We start from the raw sequence: 15,063 nt of genomic DNA on the forward strand, positions 1-15,063 counted from the left end.
AGCTCTGGGCCTCCAAACTGGGACATGGGTGATTTACCCCACAGCTGCAGGGCTCGTGCCTGGGTTGCCAGTGGAGGTGCTAAGTGGGACACAGCCAAGGCAGGGAGGAAGGGAGGGAAGCGGGAGGCCAGCGCCCCAGACAGCCTGGCCCTTGTGGGAGGAACCAAGATCAATGACACCCAAGTGTCCCCCAGTTTTCAGCCTCCATGGTAGGCAGAGGCCACGGGCAGGGAGCAGGGACTTCCTCAGGCCCATGAGGATGGGTGGGGTCGCAGGAACCCAAGGGAGCCCCTTTCTTTGTCGCTCTGATACTTGTTCCTCCTTCTTAAGAAAGGAGGAAGTTGATGAGCTGATATCAAAGGCTAAAATTACCCTGGAACATGGTGGGCTGGGGGGGCAGGCTTGGGGGCAGTTCAGGGTTCCAGATGAGTGGGACCTCCACCCTCACCTCTGGGCAGCTCCAGGTGCCCAGCTCCTGTCAGGGCTCACTGTCAACGCAGAGATGCCCCCGGGAAGTTGGCACACACCCAGAGAGGGTATTGTCTTATGTGTGAATACAACCCCTAAATAAACACTGCAGCACATTCTCGGGCTAAATATAGCTTGGTGAGTGTGAGGGGTAGGTGAGGAGCCCCCTGGGGGGAGCTTGCGCCCAGGATAGAGAGACACCTTCTCCCCAAGTCCCCTCTGCTGGAGCTGGGGGCACCAGCCTTACGTGCATGCAGCTGGGCCAGGCCTGGGTCTCACACAGAGGGGCGCCATGCTTTACAGTTTGCAGGGGGCAGAGGCTGGGGCTGGAGGATGTGCAAGGGAGCCAGCTGAACTGGGTTCACTACTGAGCCTCAGTTTCCTCATCTGGAAAACAGATAATAGTATCTACCCCCATGGGATTGCTTTAGGAGTAAATGTGACAGTTCAGGCTTAGTTTTTGACACTCCGTAGCTAGTGTTGAATGCAGGAGAGTGTGGTGAAGAGCAGAGTTCAAATCCTGCCTGGGTTCAAATCCTGGCTCTGCCACTTATAGCTGTGTGGCCTTGGGCAAGTCACTTGACACCTCTGAGCCTCTGGTTCCTCAGCTGTAAACTGGGAATAATGATGATGCCTCTTTCATAGGGCTGTGCCCTTAGCACAGTGCTTGGCACAAAGCAGACTCTGAGGCTGTTTGGCTAATTCTGATCGTGCAAGATTGGTATTATTACTCCATTTTCCACGTGGGGAAACTGAGGCCCAGAGAGGAAAAGCCTCCTCGGCAGACCAGGATGGCCTCCTGACCTGTCTCCCATTCTACTTCCCCTTGTACCACCAATCTTTAGTCCTTGCTGCCTCAGTTCCCCAGCTGAGAAGTGGATTTGAGGGGCCCCTCTCACCTGCCGCTCCTCTCCGCAGGATGTGAAGAACCTGGCCATAAGTGGCTTTCTCTTCCTGCGATTCTTCGCTCCTGCCATCCTCACCCCGAAGCTGTTTGACCTTCGGGACCAGCACGCAGATCCCCAGACCAGACGCTCACTGCTGCTGCTTGCCAAGGTGCCGGCAGTGGAGCCCCCCCATCTCGGGTGCCCTTAGCCAGTGAGAAGCATGGGAGGAACAGAGTGGAGGCCGGACCCATGGAAGACCCAAATGAGGCCCAGAGAAACCTCTGTTTGAAACGGCACCATTAGCTTTCCATCCTGAATGTGAAAGCATTCATTTCTCTTTCTAATTCCCTCTTTGGAACAAAATCCCTACCCTTCCAGGGGCAAAGCGGGAAGCAGGCTAGCAGTCATTTATGCCTTAGTATGAATTAGACCATCCTTTGCAAAGGGGCCACATTCTGAGGTTCCGATGGGCTCGAGTATGCATGATGGCATCAAGCAGTCCTGAATGGGGTTATCTGGGTTCAGGAGGGGACAAAATAAAAGCACTGGGGATACATTCTGTGCACAGAGAGGGACAGATATCGTCTAGAGCAGGTGCTGCTCGGAGTTTTCTCCTTTTATTGAGCACTGATTTGGGAGCCAGGACTCTGGGGCTCTGTTCTGGGTCTACAGAGGGCCTTCCTCACTGCAGTGACCTTGGTGCTGGCATCCCCTGCTTCTTTGCTCCAGGCTGTGCAGAGCATTGGAAACCTGGGCCAGCAGCTGGGCCAGGGCAAGGAGCTGTGGATGGCCCCCCTACACCCCTTCCTGCTGCAGAGTATTTCGCGTGTGAGAGACTTCCTGGACCAGCTGGTGGATGTGGATGGGAAGGAGGGTGAGTTCCTGTGGCCCTGCCACAGCCAGCTTGTCATTCCACTGGACCCTCGGGACCTGCCCTTCTACCACCCCTCCCCCACCCCTAGCACTGAGACCGTGGACCTGTGGGTCAGCTAGTCAGTCAACAAACATTTCCTGGCACATACCGTGCTAGGTCCCACAGACGAACAGACTCAGGCCCTCCAGACCATTCCAGCCCGTGTGGAGATGTGAGTGGGAATCGTGGCATGGTACTCATGCAATTGACAAATATCTATTAAGTGCCTACTTTGTAATAGCCACTGTTCGAGGTGCTGGGGAAACAGCAGTGGACGAAACAGAAGAAAGTCCTGCTCTCGTGGAAGTTTTATTCTAGTGGACACAACAAGCTGTAAACAAGATTAATTACCAAATCACATGTGTTAACGGAGTGATAAGTGCTTAGGAGAAAAAATAAAAGAGGGAAGGGAATATTGGGCTGGGGGTGGCAGGTCATTCTTTTAGAGAGGGTGGCCAGGAATGGCCTCACTAGGGTGATATTAGAATAAAGACCTGAAAGAGGACAGAGAGCAAGCCATGAGGATCCTGGGGAAGTGTTCCAGGCTGGGCACAGCATGTGCAAAGGCCCTGAGGTGGGGACAGAGAGTGACAGTGAGGGGGCCAGTGAAGAATGAATGAGAGGGAGTGAAAGAGAGGTGAGGGGGGCAGATCATGTGGGGTTGCTGGAAGGATTTTGGCTTTCACCTGGAGTGAAATGGAACTACGGGATAGTTTTAAGCAGAGGAGTTGGGGGTGAGTCTATATCAGAGTGTGGGGCCCGGGTTATGAGACAGTTGGGTCCAAGTCACATAGGAGCAGCCTGTCAAAATGTGGAGGCCTGGTTGTGGCCTGATGAGGTCCCTGTGTGCTGGGGAGGGCCTGTGTCTGGACACCCCTAAGGGTGGCTAGATCCAGGGCACTCCCTGGACTGACTCCATAAGGCGTGGCTCCCCCTGCTGGCTGCCTGCACATCCCTCAAGCTGGAAAGGGATCGCCAAGGCCAGCTTTGGGCCCCCCACTCCCTGATACCCCCAGTCCCCATTCCCTATGGAGAAAGTGGAGTCCAAAGTCATCTTCTCCATCCTCCTGCCTCTAGGGGAGCCAAGAATCACGCTCCTCCATGAGGCCCTCGGCAGGTTGAGCCTGGGTGGGAAGGGTTCACAGTCCCCCCTCCCCATTTCCCAGAGCCTGGGGGCCCAGTCAGGGCCCTGGTCCCGCCCTCGGTGACCGTTCGAGAAGGCTACCTGCTCAAGCGCAAGGAAGAGCCCGCCGGCCTGGCCACACGCTTTGCGTTCAAGAAGCGCTACTTCCGGCTCAGCGGGGAGATGCTCTCCTACTCTAGGAGTCCTGAGTGTCAGGTGGGGCTCCAGCCCACTGTGGAGGGTTTTCCAGGGGTGGCCTCACTCACAGAGCTGCCTCTTTGTACCCAGGGAGATACTGAGGTCCAGGAGGGGACAAGGACTGCCCAAGGCCCCGTGGCAGCTTAGCAAGTCCAAACTCTGAGGCCAGGCTCTGCTCATATCTTTGGGTCAGTGTGGGCACAGGACACGGACAGGCAAACGCCTACACATGGCATCAAACATTCTTCAGAACATGTACCTCTGGTGACTGGGACGTACCCTCCCAGATGTGGACATGCACAGGGCATGGACACTGCTGAACCCCACTCAGATGTGACCACCCAGGTCTCTGCCCACATACCACAGAGACTCACAATTGGATCTGTTCACCCAGAGGTACATGCCCGGCTGGACAGGCCCTCACATCCAGACATTTGTTCACTCATTCATTCATCCATCAAGCATTTATTCGAGCACCTACTGTGTACCATGCAGTGTTCTAGTCACTGGAGATACCACAGTAAACAAGACATAAACTCCCTGCCCTCATGGGGCTGCCATTCAAGCCTAGCACAAACTGAGACACACACTGGATCTACCCATTTCTGTGTCTGCACAGCTACAGACCATAATAGCTAACACTGGAGAGGGTGCCCACAACTTCTTCTTTCTACTTTATCAGCAGAGTGTAGATTCTAGAGTTCAACTCTCTGGGTTTCAATTCTGGCTCCACTAGCTGAGTGACCACAGGAGGGTCCTTTAATCCTCTTGTGCCTCAGTTTCCTCATCTATAAATTGGGAGGAATAATAGACCCAGCCTCAGGAATTTGTTGTAATGATGAATAAGTTGAGAAGTGTATCGTGCTTAAACTACATCTCAAGTGCTGTGTCAGGGTTGCGATGGTGGAAACTGCTGTCCAGAGACCTTGTCACTTAGAGAGTGATGGGCCAGGACTGCAGGACTCACGGAACTGCCAAGTGGACACGCACATAGCACAGATGCGCGGGGTGAATGTCCCCACGCCAAGGCACACACCCACAGGAAATCTGTCCCTGGGCACAGCCACGCCAGCCCCAGCCCCCGGCCCGCCCGGCAGCGACAGTCCTCTCTCACAGACGCGATCCTCCATGCCGGTGTCGCACATCCGCGCCGTGGAGCGCGTGGACGAGGGCGCCTTCCAGCTGCCGCACGTGATGCAGGTGGTGACGCAGGACGGCGCGGGAGCGCTGCACACCACCTACCTCCAGTGCAAGGTGAGGCGCTGCGAATATGAGGGAGGAGCGGAGGGAGCCCCTTGGGTCCCACCCCACCTCTGACCGCCCCCCACCAACTTCCTGAAGAACGTGAACGAGCTCAACCAGTGGCTATCGGCCCTGCGCAAGGCCAGCGCCCCCAATCCGGACAAGCTGGCCGCTTGGCACCCCGGTGCGTTCCGCAGCGCGCACTGGACCTGCTGCCTCCAGGCCGAGCGCTCAGGTGAGGGGGCGGGGAAGGGCGGACTCAGGCCCCGCCCTCCACACCTGTCAATCAGAGAGTGTCCCACCTCATCCTGGGTTGGCGCTGCAACTTTGGGCGAGTTCCTTAACCTCTCTCTTGCCTTGAAGTCTCCCCAAGTGTGAAATGGGGTTGATAATAGTGTCCACCTTGTAGGGTTGCTGTGAGGAGTAAATAAGTTGACATATGCAAAGCGATTAGAACACTGCCTGGCACACAGATATCTTTCAAGCACCCACTATACACCAGGCGTCTAGTGGTACACAGACGTCAGGCTTGCTCTCAAGGAAAACAAGTGAATAACCAGACCATTGTAATACAGTGTTACAAGTGCCAAGGTGCGGCTTTTGAGACTCCAGAGAACACCTCTGACCCAGCCCCAGGGTAGGACAGCAAGGAGGGCTTCCTGGAGTAGGTGCCACTTAAATGTGACCTGAGAAGGATAAGAGTTAAGTAGTGAAGTTGGAGGAAGGAAGTGTTTCAGGCAGAGCAAATGTGGGCTGAAGGATTGAAAAAGGTCTGTGGCTGGAGCGTAGAATGTGGGAGGGGGATGGAGAGAAGTGAGACTATGGCTCTTCTGGGCGAAGGTTGAGGCAGTGGGGCTGAGGGAAGTAGTAGGTTTGAAGGGTGATTTTAGAGGCAGAGGGGCAGGGCTTGGCCATGGGGCTTCTGAAAGGGGAATGGGAGGTTAATGATGATGCCGTGTTCCCCTCAGCTGCCGGTTGCAGCCGCACACACTCAGCCGTCACCCTGGGGGACTGGAGTGACCCGCTGGATCCCGACGCTGAGACCCAAATGGTGTATCGGCAGTTGCTTCTAGGGCGGGACGGGCTCAGGTGGGTCCTCCCCACCACCCAACCCACTTCACTGTGCCCTGCTGGGGCAGCTACCCACTGTGCCCTCCCCACGTCCACATGTTCTTTCTTTCCATGTGCATCTGATGAGCTTCCAGGGGCGCAGGCTCCAGGGGAGGACGGGGAAGCATCCTCAGGTGGACCCTAATGTGGAACTGGATCTTGGGATCTTTTTTTTTTTTTAAATTTTTACTTTTTGGTCATGCTACGCAGCATGTGGGGTCTTAGTTCCCTGATGAGGGATCGAACCCGCACCAATGCATTGGAAGCACAGAATCTTAACCACTGGACCGCCAGGGAAGTCCCATGGATCTTGGGGTCTTTTGATACCCAGGACTCCAGAGACAGAGGGCACAGAGCTTGGATGTGTCCCTCCACCTTGCTGGCTGGCCTCAGGATCACTGTCATTCAGTGACGGAGATGTGTTCCAACTCATAGTGTGGGTTCTGAAGCTGGCCTGCCTGGGTTCAAATCCTGGACTGGCTACTCACTGGCTGTGTGATCTCGGGCGAGTTGCTTACCTTCTCTACCTCAGTTTCCTCATCTGGAAAATAAGGGTACCAATTGTACATACCTCATGGGGTTGTCCTAAGGAACAAATGAGCTAATACAGGTAAAGCACTTTGTAGGTGCCTGGCCACATAATTAGCTTTCAATAAAGGGTAACCATTATTATTATGCTCTGTGACCTTAGGTAAGTTACTTTACTTCTCTGTGTCTCAGTGATCATCTGTATAACGGAGCTAACAGTAAGTACCTACATGTGTTTTGTGCTAATTAAATGAGTTTATACATGTAAAGGGCTTAGAATAGGATCTGACATGCTATAAATGTTTGCTGTGATGATGATGATGGTTTAGTGGGAACCTGTAATGTCTCCGTCAACCAGCAGAATCTCTGGGTTCGAGAGCAGCACTGGGACTCAGGAACCAGCTTGGTTTTCTCCCTCTTAACTTTCAGGATGAAATTCCTGGAGGATTCCACCCTGGATATGACTCCCGAGGCAGACACAGAGAAGGGCTCCAGTGCCACAGAAGGTAAGGGGATAAGGAGGTCCCTTTTCTTTGCCCTCTCTGATACCTCCCACAACTTGCTCAGCACCCCGCCCTGTCCTCCCCTCCCACTCTCCTCTTTCCAGTCCACCAGAGGGCTGTGTGTATGCGGCCCTGGCACATGTTAGGATCTCAGGGCACCAGGCACATATGGGGCCTGAGGAAGCCACTGGATCTGAATTACAGCAGCCTGCCCTGGCCTCACTGAGCCCCTGTGGCCTCCTTTTCTTTCTCCCAGGGGCCTGTCCTGCTGCCCTGGCTCACCAGAGAGAGGCAGCTGCCCGTCTGCTGGAGGTGCTCACAGACCTGGATCAAGCCCACAAGGAGTTCCAGGCTCAGGAGCAGCGGAAGGTGGCCCCAGGCCCCCTGAGGCCCTGAGGACACGCCAGAGCCAACCTGAAAGGAGGCGAAAAGAGCCGGTGGGCCCTTCTCAGCGTCCCCTGGCCCAGGAGTCTCCTCGTGGCTGTCTGGTACCTCGTGGCTGCTGTGCCTTGCAGGCTCCTGGAGATATCCTAATCCCATGTGTCCTAAGCTGAGGACCCAGGCATGGAAACCCTTTGGCAGGGGACCATCCTTGCACTGAATGAGTCTTACCCTCTGGGTTGAGGCACTCTGGAGTGGATGGAATAAGGAACCTGACCCACTTGTCTCAGCCTGAGGTTTCTGCTTCACAGGACTGGCCTCTACCCACACTGACACGGCCAGCCTGGCCCTGAGCTGCTGGATACGGCTGTACCTGAATCCCTGATGCCCATGTGGCCTTGTTGCCCCAGATAGGCACTAAACAGGCCCAGCCCTTCTGTTTTCATGTCTGCCAATCCCTGTAGCCACATTGATCCTCCTGAACCCTGTCCTTGGCCGAGAATCCTAACCACAGGCCTCCAGAATCAGGTGCCCTCAGGAATAACTGAGGCCGAGAGCCCAGCGTGCGTGACTCAGACCCTTGGGAGACTTTGGACCAGGCTCTTTCCCTCTCTTTGAGCCTCAGTTTACCCTGTATAAAATGAGGAGGGAGTGAGTCTAGATGTGTGGTTTTCAAAATGGGTTCCATGGGGATAGCGTGGGAGCCAGGGAGGGATTTCTCAGACTGTGGTTCGAAGCCCACCCTCAGGTTGTCTACTAGAAATGCAGATTTCTGGGACCACCCCCAGATCTCCTGAATCAGCATCTGAGGGAGCGTGAGGGCAGGAATCAGGGTTTGAAACAAGTTCCACAGGTGATGTGTATGCACATGAGATTTGAGGACTATGGGGCTGGGTGATTTTGTATATTGAGGTGAGATTTTGTTTGAGAATTAATCACAGAAGGTAAAGTGTTTGGGAACACCCAACTGGCAGAATTGGAAGGGCCTCCAAAGACTCATTTCCAGTTTTGTGTGACTAGAGGGTAGGACAGAAACCTGAGCCTATCTGGCTGGGGGAGTGGGGTGTGGTGGCGGTAACATGGACCAGATGCAGTGCTATCCTGAGCGTGGCCGGAAGGGGTCGCCTGGAGCCGTGGCGTCCACCACAGCCTCCTAGCATCCTGGGATGTTGCAGAGACTGACAGGAGACTTGCTGCAGATCCCGGGATACGTCCCTGTCTCTCCCTAGACAGAACCTGGTCCTCCTCCCTGAGGGCAGAGGCTGGGGCGCTGAAGTTCCAACGAGCCGATCACGGCGTCTCCCAACTCCTCCATATTTTCCAGGAGGCTGGCAGCTCCCAGCCCGAGTTCCTGGTTCCTAGTAATTGTACCAGGGAGCAGCTGTGTGCATTGCCGTGCGCGTGCTTGAGAGCAGAGCTTTCACCTGTGCCCTCTTGGGGACTAGGATTGGGAGGGTCTGCCTCTGCCACCATCACACCCCCTGCCTGCCCCAGGACAAGAGAAGTATGGGGACCCTCCATCTCCAGCTGCCCAAGGCTGACGGGGCAATGGTCCTGGGTCATCATTTTGTTGCAAGCTCCCCCATGGGATGGACCGAAAGCCCCCAGAAACAGAGCCACGCACACCCCTTCTTGACAGGAAAAGACCCAGCGGAGGAGGAGAAAGACCATTTATTTCTCCACCCACAGTGGGACTGGTAGATTTTCAGAAGAGCAATCACTGGCGTCCCTTTAAATCTTGGCTGACTTCCGCCGTGGCAGCCAATCAACAGAGGCAGAGCTGGTGAGTTGCCTGGGCAACAGGCCCCTGGTTGGCCGAGACCATCAGCCACCCCGCTGCCCACTTCCAAGGAAAGGGAAATGGACTCTTTGCTGTCCGGTCTGCTTTTTAAACCTGCTGGCCTAAGCCAGGCCCTCCTTGTCTCACTCCTGAAGCCAGATGCTCCAGCCTTTGGATCTTGACATTGGGAGCGATTTGGTGGAGAGAATGGGGTGGGGAGGAAAGGAAAACAGTGCCTTTATCAGGGACAGACATAAGGCCTGGGGATGGCAGGGGAGAAGAAGGAGGTCAGGGTCGCAGAAGGATGAAGAGACACAAGCACAAAATAAGATTCTCCTCGTCTGTCTCCCTGGCCCGCCCCTTTGCAAAACTGCTGAATATTCTGGGAGCTTCCACCCTGTGGGCCCACAACTGCCCATCAGCGGGTGGCAGAGATGGGGGGAGGCTGAGGCTCCCAAGTGCCCCCTTTTCTCCCGGACCCTCACCAGGCCCCCAAGTGCTTGACCCGAGTCCTTTTGTTTGCAGACAAGCCTGTACAGATGCGATAGAGACACAGATGGGAATCCACATGGAGTATCATCACAGGGGTCTTTCTGTCTCTTCCCCCCCAGTCTGGGGGTAAGTAGAGGCACGTGGGTGTGCGTGCATGTGTTCAACAGGACACGTGTGTTTGCGTGAGGGGGTGGGGCTCTCTGTCTTTTTGGTAGGGAGGTTGCTGTGGTTTCCGGTACACCCTTGCGACCCTCTCAGGTAGCTAGGGTCGAAGCCGGCTGGCCCGCCATCCTCCCATCATCCCAACTGCTACCAGCCAAATCCCGGGAACGCTTCTGGTTCCTCCTGCAGGCTCCTCCCCAGCCCTGAACCTGGGCCGCCAGGACACACCTGGCGGAGGGAGGCATGTGCTGCATGTGCTGGACCAGGGGCAAAGCAGGAGGGAAGGTGGACAGCCTTGGGCCTCAGGCCTTGGCCACAGCCTCGGACACACCCTGGGCTGTGAGCTCTGCCAGCACGTTGTCTAGGTAGCTAGCGTCTGGGTAGCCATGGCCCGTGAGGTTGGATCCAAACTCGGTCTTGTGGTGGATCTCGTTCCACACCACGGTGTCCGACTCGCCCGTGGTGTTGGATGTGCCGATGGTGAAGATAAGTCTCCGCTCCCAGGCGGTGATGAGCAGCCTCAGCACCTGGAGGGCGGGGCAGGCAAGGGTCACAGCCAGCCCCACCCACAGCTGGAGTCCCTCCCTGACCACACTGTGGCTCCCCTGCAGGATTCCCTGCGGCTGCCCAGCTTGGCCACTTCCTTCCCTAGACTGACTCCCACTCTGAGCTCCCTCAGTAAAAGCACTTTCCATGTTATCAGCCTGTTTCTTTGGGGCGAAGGGTCTCAAACTGATGGCCCTCAGCTGTGTTTGGTTTGGACCTCATGCTGTGTCAAAGAGCCACTTTGTGACTTCGTTGGCAATATTCAAAAACCTGGGGATTTCACGTGAAAATCAGAATTTCTGGCTTCTCTTGAAAAACAAAAAGTAAAAGCAGACAGTCTCTAGCGTGGCAGTGAAGAACCTAGACTCCTTGGGTTCAAATCCAGGCTCCACTGTTTGCTAGCTGTGTGACCTTGGGCAAGTTACTTGCCCTCTCTGAGGCTTCGTTTCTTTATCTCTAAAAGGAGGTCAAGACCTTGACTTCAGCGGGCTGGTGAATGAGATGAGGTGTGTGAGGCGGGCTGGTGAATGAGATGAGGTGTGTGAGGCGACTGGCAGGGCTAGACACACAAACACAGACACACAGACACACACACACACACTGGGTGGTTATGGTCAGTGCTGGTGCAGGGACTGGGGAGAACGGGGACCACAGGTCCAGCTGATGGCGGCTGGGGGCCCAGCCTGCTCCCACATCCCCGCGCCCTCACAGCACCCACCTTCCGGCCCTTCTCGTTGTTGGGCAGATAGCAGTGGCGTGGGAAGCCTCTTGCAGTGAACTTCTTGCCTGGGTTGGGGTGCTCGGGGCCCTGTGGGAGAGGCAGCAGGGGCTTGAACCGCAGACAGCGGCGGTGGCGGTGGCCTCGGGAGGGCTCAACGCTAGGGGCCCGGGGGCTCACCTGGATCCCTGTGGGGATGTCGTAGACGATGCGGATGGTCTGGGTGTCAGCGAAGCCAGGCAGCGAGTGGGGGATGAGGTGAAACTCCATCTTCCCGGGTGGCTGGGTGCCCGTCTTCTCCCCGTAGATGGCCTTGCAGGTGGGGCACTGCAGGCTGCCATCCTGGGGTGGGGGAGAGTGGCTGTGAAGTCCCCAGGTGTCCTGGCCCCGCCCGGCCCCCCTGCCTACTCCCCACCCACTGCCCCACCCAGCCCACCTTGTTGCCATTGGAGTACATGGCCACGAGGCACAGCAGGTGGTACATGTGGCCACAGCGGCCCAGGCGGCCCACGAGCTCAGGTCGCACGCCCTTGTGCCGAAGCACGCCCTCGTAGCCGGAGGCTGTGACCAGCCGCTCCATGCAGATGGTACAGTCCTGGGGGAGGGGGCACAGATGGGAGACTGAGGACTGGGGAGGGCGGGACACCCTTCCCCAGTCAGCGCTGCTCCTGGGCAGGGGCCAGACCCCCTATCCCCCAAGGGCAAGAGACCGCCCCCTCTCTGGTCCCCATCTATAAAAAGGAGAGGACACCCCCAGGTACTGAATTCAGACACATGCAGAGGAAGAGATGGCTTGCTCACACGCCCCTCCAGAAGGATTAAAGGCTTAACGATCAAAAGCAAAACTTAAACACATTTGGTGGAAAATATGGGTAAAAATAAGCTGCAAACGGGAGGGGCTGCTGCGGTGAGAGGCCTGCGCGCCGAGGCAGGAGTGGCCCCCGCTTGCTGCGGCTGGAAAGGACCCACGCGCGCAGCAACGAAGACCCAACGCAGCCAAAAAAAAAAAAAAAAGCTGCAAAACTAAGATTGATCGGTGTTATTCTGTTAAACGTAGCATTTCTGTTCATCAAAAGACGCTGTAAGAAAGTGAGAAGGCAAACCCACAAACTGGGAGAAGAGACTGTAACACCTAGAACCAGGTGAGGAGGTGAGGGCTGGGCTCTCCATCTCTGGAGGTGAGGCTGCCTGTCCCCCGCACAGGTACCCTCCCCTAGGGGCTCACCTCATCAGGTGGGTTCTTCACCTTCTGCATGTACCTTCGGACCACATCCTCAGGGTTCTTACCTGCAAGGACAGAGTGGGGGTGGGCTTGAGGGTACCCAGAGTCTAGTCCTGAGAGCTTGGCCGAGGACAGGGTCACGGGTCAGAGGGGTGGGGTCAGAAGCTGTAAGGGTTGGCAGGAGTCACATGTCAAGGGTTGCTTGAGGTTTGATGTAATCGGAGTTGGTGGCGAATGGGGTCAGGGAACGAGAACTGAGATGGGGTCACAAGTCTTTAGACCAAATTGGAGTTGAAGGGCCCGAGGGGTTGCGGTCAAAGGTTAGTGGGGTCAAGTCAGGGGTCAGGATCGGGCGCGGGAGGCATACTCTTCTTGAGGTGCTTCTTCTTGGTCTTGCGGCACACCCCGGGCACGCCTGGCACGGGCTTCACGTCGCTCTTGCTCACGGGCGGTGGGTGCAGGATGGGCTTGGGGGCCCGCGTCAGGCACACGGGCAGCCCCGCAGCGCAGAGCAGGATCCCGGTCATCCCTGGGGGGCGGCGGCGACAGTCAGGGGGCGGGATGCTCATCCAGGTCCCGCCCGCCCTGCTCTCCCAACATCGCGTGGACCCATGGGGTCTCTCCCCAGACTCCGCCCATCTGGTAAGCCCAGGAATCCTCAGATGGGTGGGTGGGGTGCCCGATGGGCCCCGCCCACTTAGCTCCCACCCAAGGTTGAAGCCGAGTGGAGTCCCTTCTGCGGGCCCCATGGACCCCAGTGTTATGGCCCAAAGGCAGGGGGTGTGTCCTCTTGGCCACGCCCTCCAAGGGGACGGGCCAAGGGGCCGGGAGGTGGGGCTGCCACCTTGTGGGCCCCGCCCTTCTTTCCCGTCCTGGACTGGACTCACCTGCCAGGGCCGGGTGGACTGGCCCCGTACCATTCAAGTTCTTCACCGGGAGCGCAGGGACCCTGAGGGGAGAAGAGAAGAGGCTGCAGCCCCGCCCCCCCCCGCACCAGAAGATCAGGGGACTCCGCTTTGCCTTCTGGCTCTGGCTCGTGGCCATACTCTGACCCGTTTGTGCCTGTCCCAGTTATCTAGAACGACCACCAGGGAACTCCATTCCTACTCTGACATCCTTCTATTATGGGGTTCGGTGTGAGCAGGACCTCCGCCCCTGTGATAACGGAATGAACCCCTAGACTTAGTACTGGCCCTCCCCTACTCCACGGCTGGCCTCCTCCCTGGTGGGAGCACTTGGCTCCCAGCTGCTCCCTTTCATTGGCCGCTGTGCCTGAACCCCAACGATTTGTGATTTAGCCATTCTAGCTGCTCTCAAACCTTGCCATGTGGAGCACTGATCCCCGTAAAAGGTTCTGGGAAAGGAGGATCTAGGGATCAGTTAGGAAACACTTCACTGTCCCACTTGGAAATTCACAACACATATGGGCATATTAAAGGCTCTGATAAGTCCTGCATAAGGAAATATGGTTAGCAATGGTAAATCCAGGTTTCCCAAAGACATTCGATGATGAACATTTCCCCCCTCTGGAATATTTACTGATGTCAGTTCCTGTGACTAAGGCACTGTCACCTCTTCAAATGAAGAGGCCCTAGGAAAATGTAGCCTGCTTCCCCTCTTTGCCCTTCCCTCCAAAGAGGTCTGGCTTTTGGAATCATCCAGAGCTACTTTCCTATTTCAACTCCACCGTTAAGCAGCTGGATGACACGTGACACATCATCACACCTCTCATAAACCTGTTTCCCCATCAGTAAAATGGGGATAATGTGGCACCTTCCTTAAGTTTGCTGTGAAGAGTCAATGAAATTCTACATGTCAAGGGCTGAGCACAATTCCTGGTATCTAATAAAGACTCTAATAGCTTTAACAGTCATCACCACCATCATCACCATCGCTGTGTAATCCCGGCTAATTTCACCTCTCTTGCACCTGAACCCGGTTAAGTTACAGTGTAACTTCTCTCCATCTTGGATAGGAAAACATGAAAGTATTGCAGTGATAAGCTTGGGACAGTCACTTAACCTCTGTGATCCTCTGTTTTCTTAGCTGTAAAATGGGGATGACAATAAAGGAGAAATCTTGTTGTGATCTGTACAGTGTGCCCGCCTGAGTCTAGACTTCAGGGCTTAGTTTTGTGCATGAACTGGTATCTTCCTGTTGATGGGCATGGAAGGGTAAGTTTTGATGAAGAGAAGGAGTGTAATAAAAGCCACAGGGCAGCCTGAGGGGCTTGGGGATGTGCCAGGAGGAAGTGCAGGAAGGGATGCGGGCAGTGACAGCTGGGGAAGGAGCTGCTGCAGCCCCCTTTGCCTGCCTGCTCAGGTCTGAGCCTGGCCAGTGCTGCCTGGACACCTGCCCCAGCAGGTACAGTCGGCACCAGGAAGCTGGCTGGAAAGTGTCTTTAAGCAAATAGTACGTTTGGCAGGTTTTCATGCTGCTGCAGTGGGTCCAGAAACACACACACACATACCCCTGGGGAACATGGGCTATATATACATGCACACGTACACTTGGAGAACACGCCAAATGCACAAGGACACACACACACACATACACACACACACACACAAACACAGACGGAGAACACTGCTCAAACAGGCACACACTCCTGAAAACATGCCCCCCATGCATGTACACACATGCTCCAGGGAACACACGATAGATACACGCACACACAGGCATGCACACACAATCCAGGAAGCCCCCTCCCTGTACATAGATACAGACACAGGCACACATATACTTCGGGAGCGTGCCACACACGCTTGCATGCAAACACACACACACACC

General features: G+C 55.8%; 2 protein-coding genes across 4 annotated transcripts in view; one reads left to right on the top strand and one right to left on the bottom strand.

Moving 5' to 3' along the window:
• Positions 1 to 7,968, top strand: part of RASAL1 (RAS protein activator like 1) — a 29,985-nt gene extending 22,017 nt beyond the window's left edge. The window contains exons 14-21 of one of the 2 annotated variants that reach the window (XM_082852855.1): positions 1,387 to 1,524; positions 2,085 to 2,229; positions 3,435 to 3,607; positions 4,706 to 4,843; positions 4,931 to 5,066; positions 5,800 to 5,920; positions 6,899 to 6,975; positions 7,229 to 7,968. In XM_082852855.1, coding sequence (XP_082708981.1) covers positions 1,387 to 1,524; positions 2,085 to 2,229; positions 3,435 to 3,607; positions 4,706 to 4,843; positions 4,931 to 5,066; positions 5,800 to 5,920; positions 6,899 to 6,975; positions 7,229 to 7,368 — 1,068 coding nt within the window. In that variant the 3' untranslated portion in view covers positions 7,369 to 7,968. Of the gene's footprint in view, positions 1 to 1,386; positions 1,525 to 2,084; positions 2,230 to 3,434; positions 3,608 to 4,705; positions 4,844 to 4,930; positions 5,067 to 5,799; positions 5,922 to 6,898; positions 6,976 to 7,228 lie in introns of those variants that run through there. The other variant, XM_082852856.1, reaches the window with a different exon arrangement.
• A 1,839-nt stretch (positions 7,969 to 9,807) lies between these two features.
• DTX1 (deltex E3 ubiquitin ligase 1) overlaps positions 9,808 to 15,063 on the bottom strand; it is a 36,328-nt gene continuing 31,072 nt past the window's right edge. Inside the window, exons 3-9 of one of the 2 annotated variants that reach the window (XM_082852488.1) lie at positions 13,161 to 13,222; positions 12,641 to 12,802; positions 12,277 to 12,338; positions 11,488 to 11,646; positions 11,232 to 11,393; positions 11,052 to 11,141; positions 9,808 to 10,314 (exon numbers count right to left, since the gene is read on the bottom strand). In XM_082852488.1, the coding sequence (XP_082708614.1) occupies positions 10,090 to 10,314; positions 11,052 to 11,141; positions 11,232 to 11,393; positions 11,488 to 11,646; positions 12,277 to 12,338; positions 12,641 to 12,802; positions 13,161 to 13,222 (922 nt within the window). In that variant the 3' untranslated portion in view covers positions 9,808 to 10,089. Of the gene's footprint in view, positions 10,315 to 11,051; positions 11,142 to 11,231; positions 11,433 to 11,487; positions 11,647 to 12,276; positions 12,339 to 12,640; positions 12,803 to 13,160; positions 13,223 to 15,063 lie in introns of both variants that reach the window. The other variant, XM_082852487.1, reaches the window with a different exon arrangement.

This window comes from Leucopleurus acutus (assembly GCF_964270905.1).
Source record: "Leucopleurus acutus genome assembly, chromosome: 13".
NCBI lineage: Eukaryota > Metazoa > Chordata > Mammalia > Artiodactyla > Delphinidae > Leucopleurus > Leucopleurus acutus.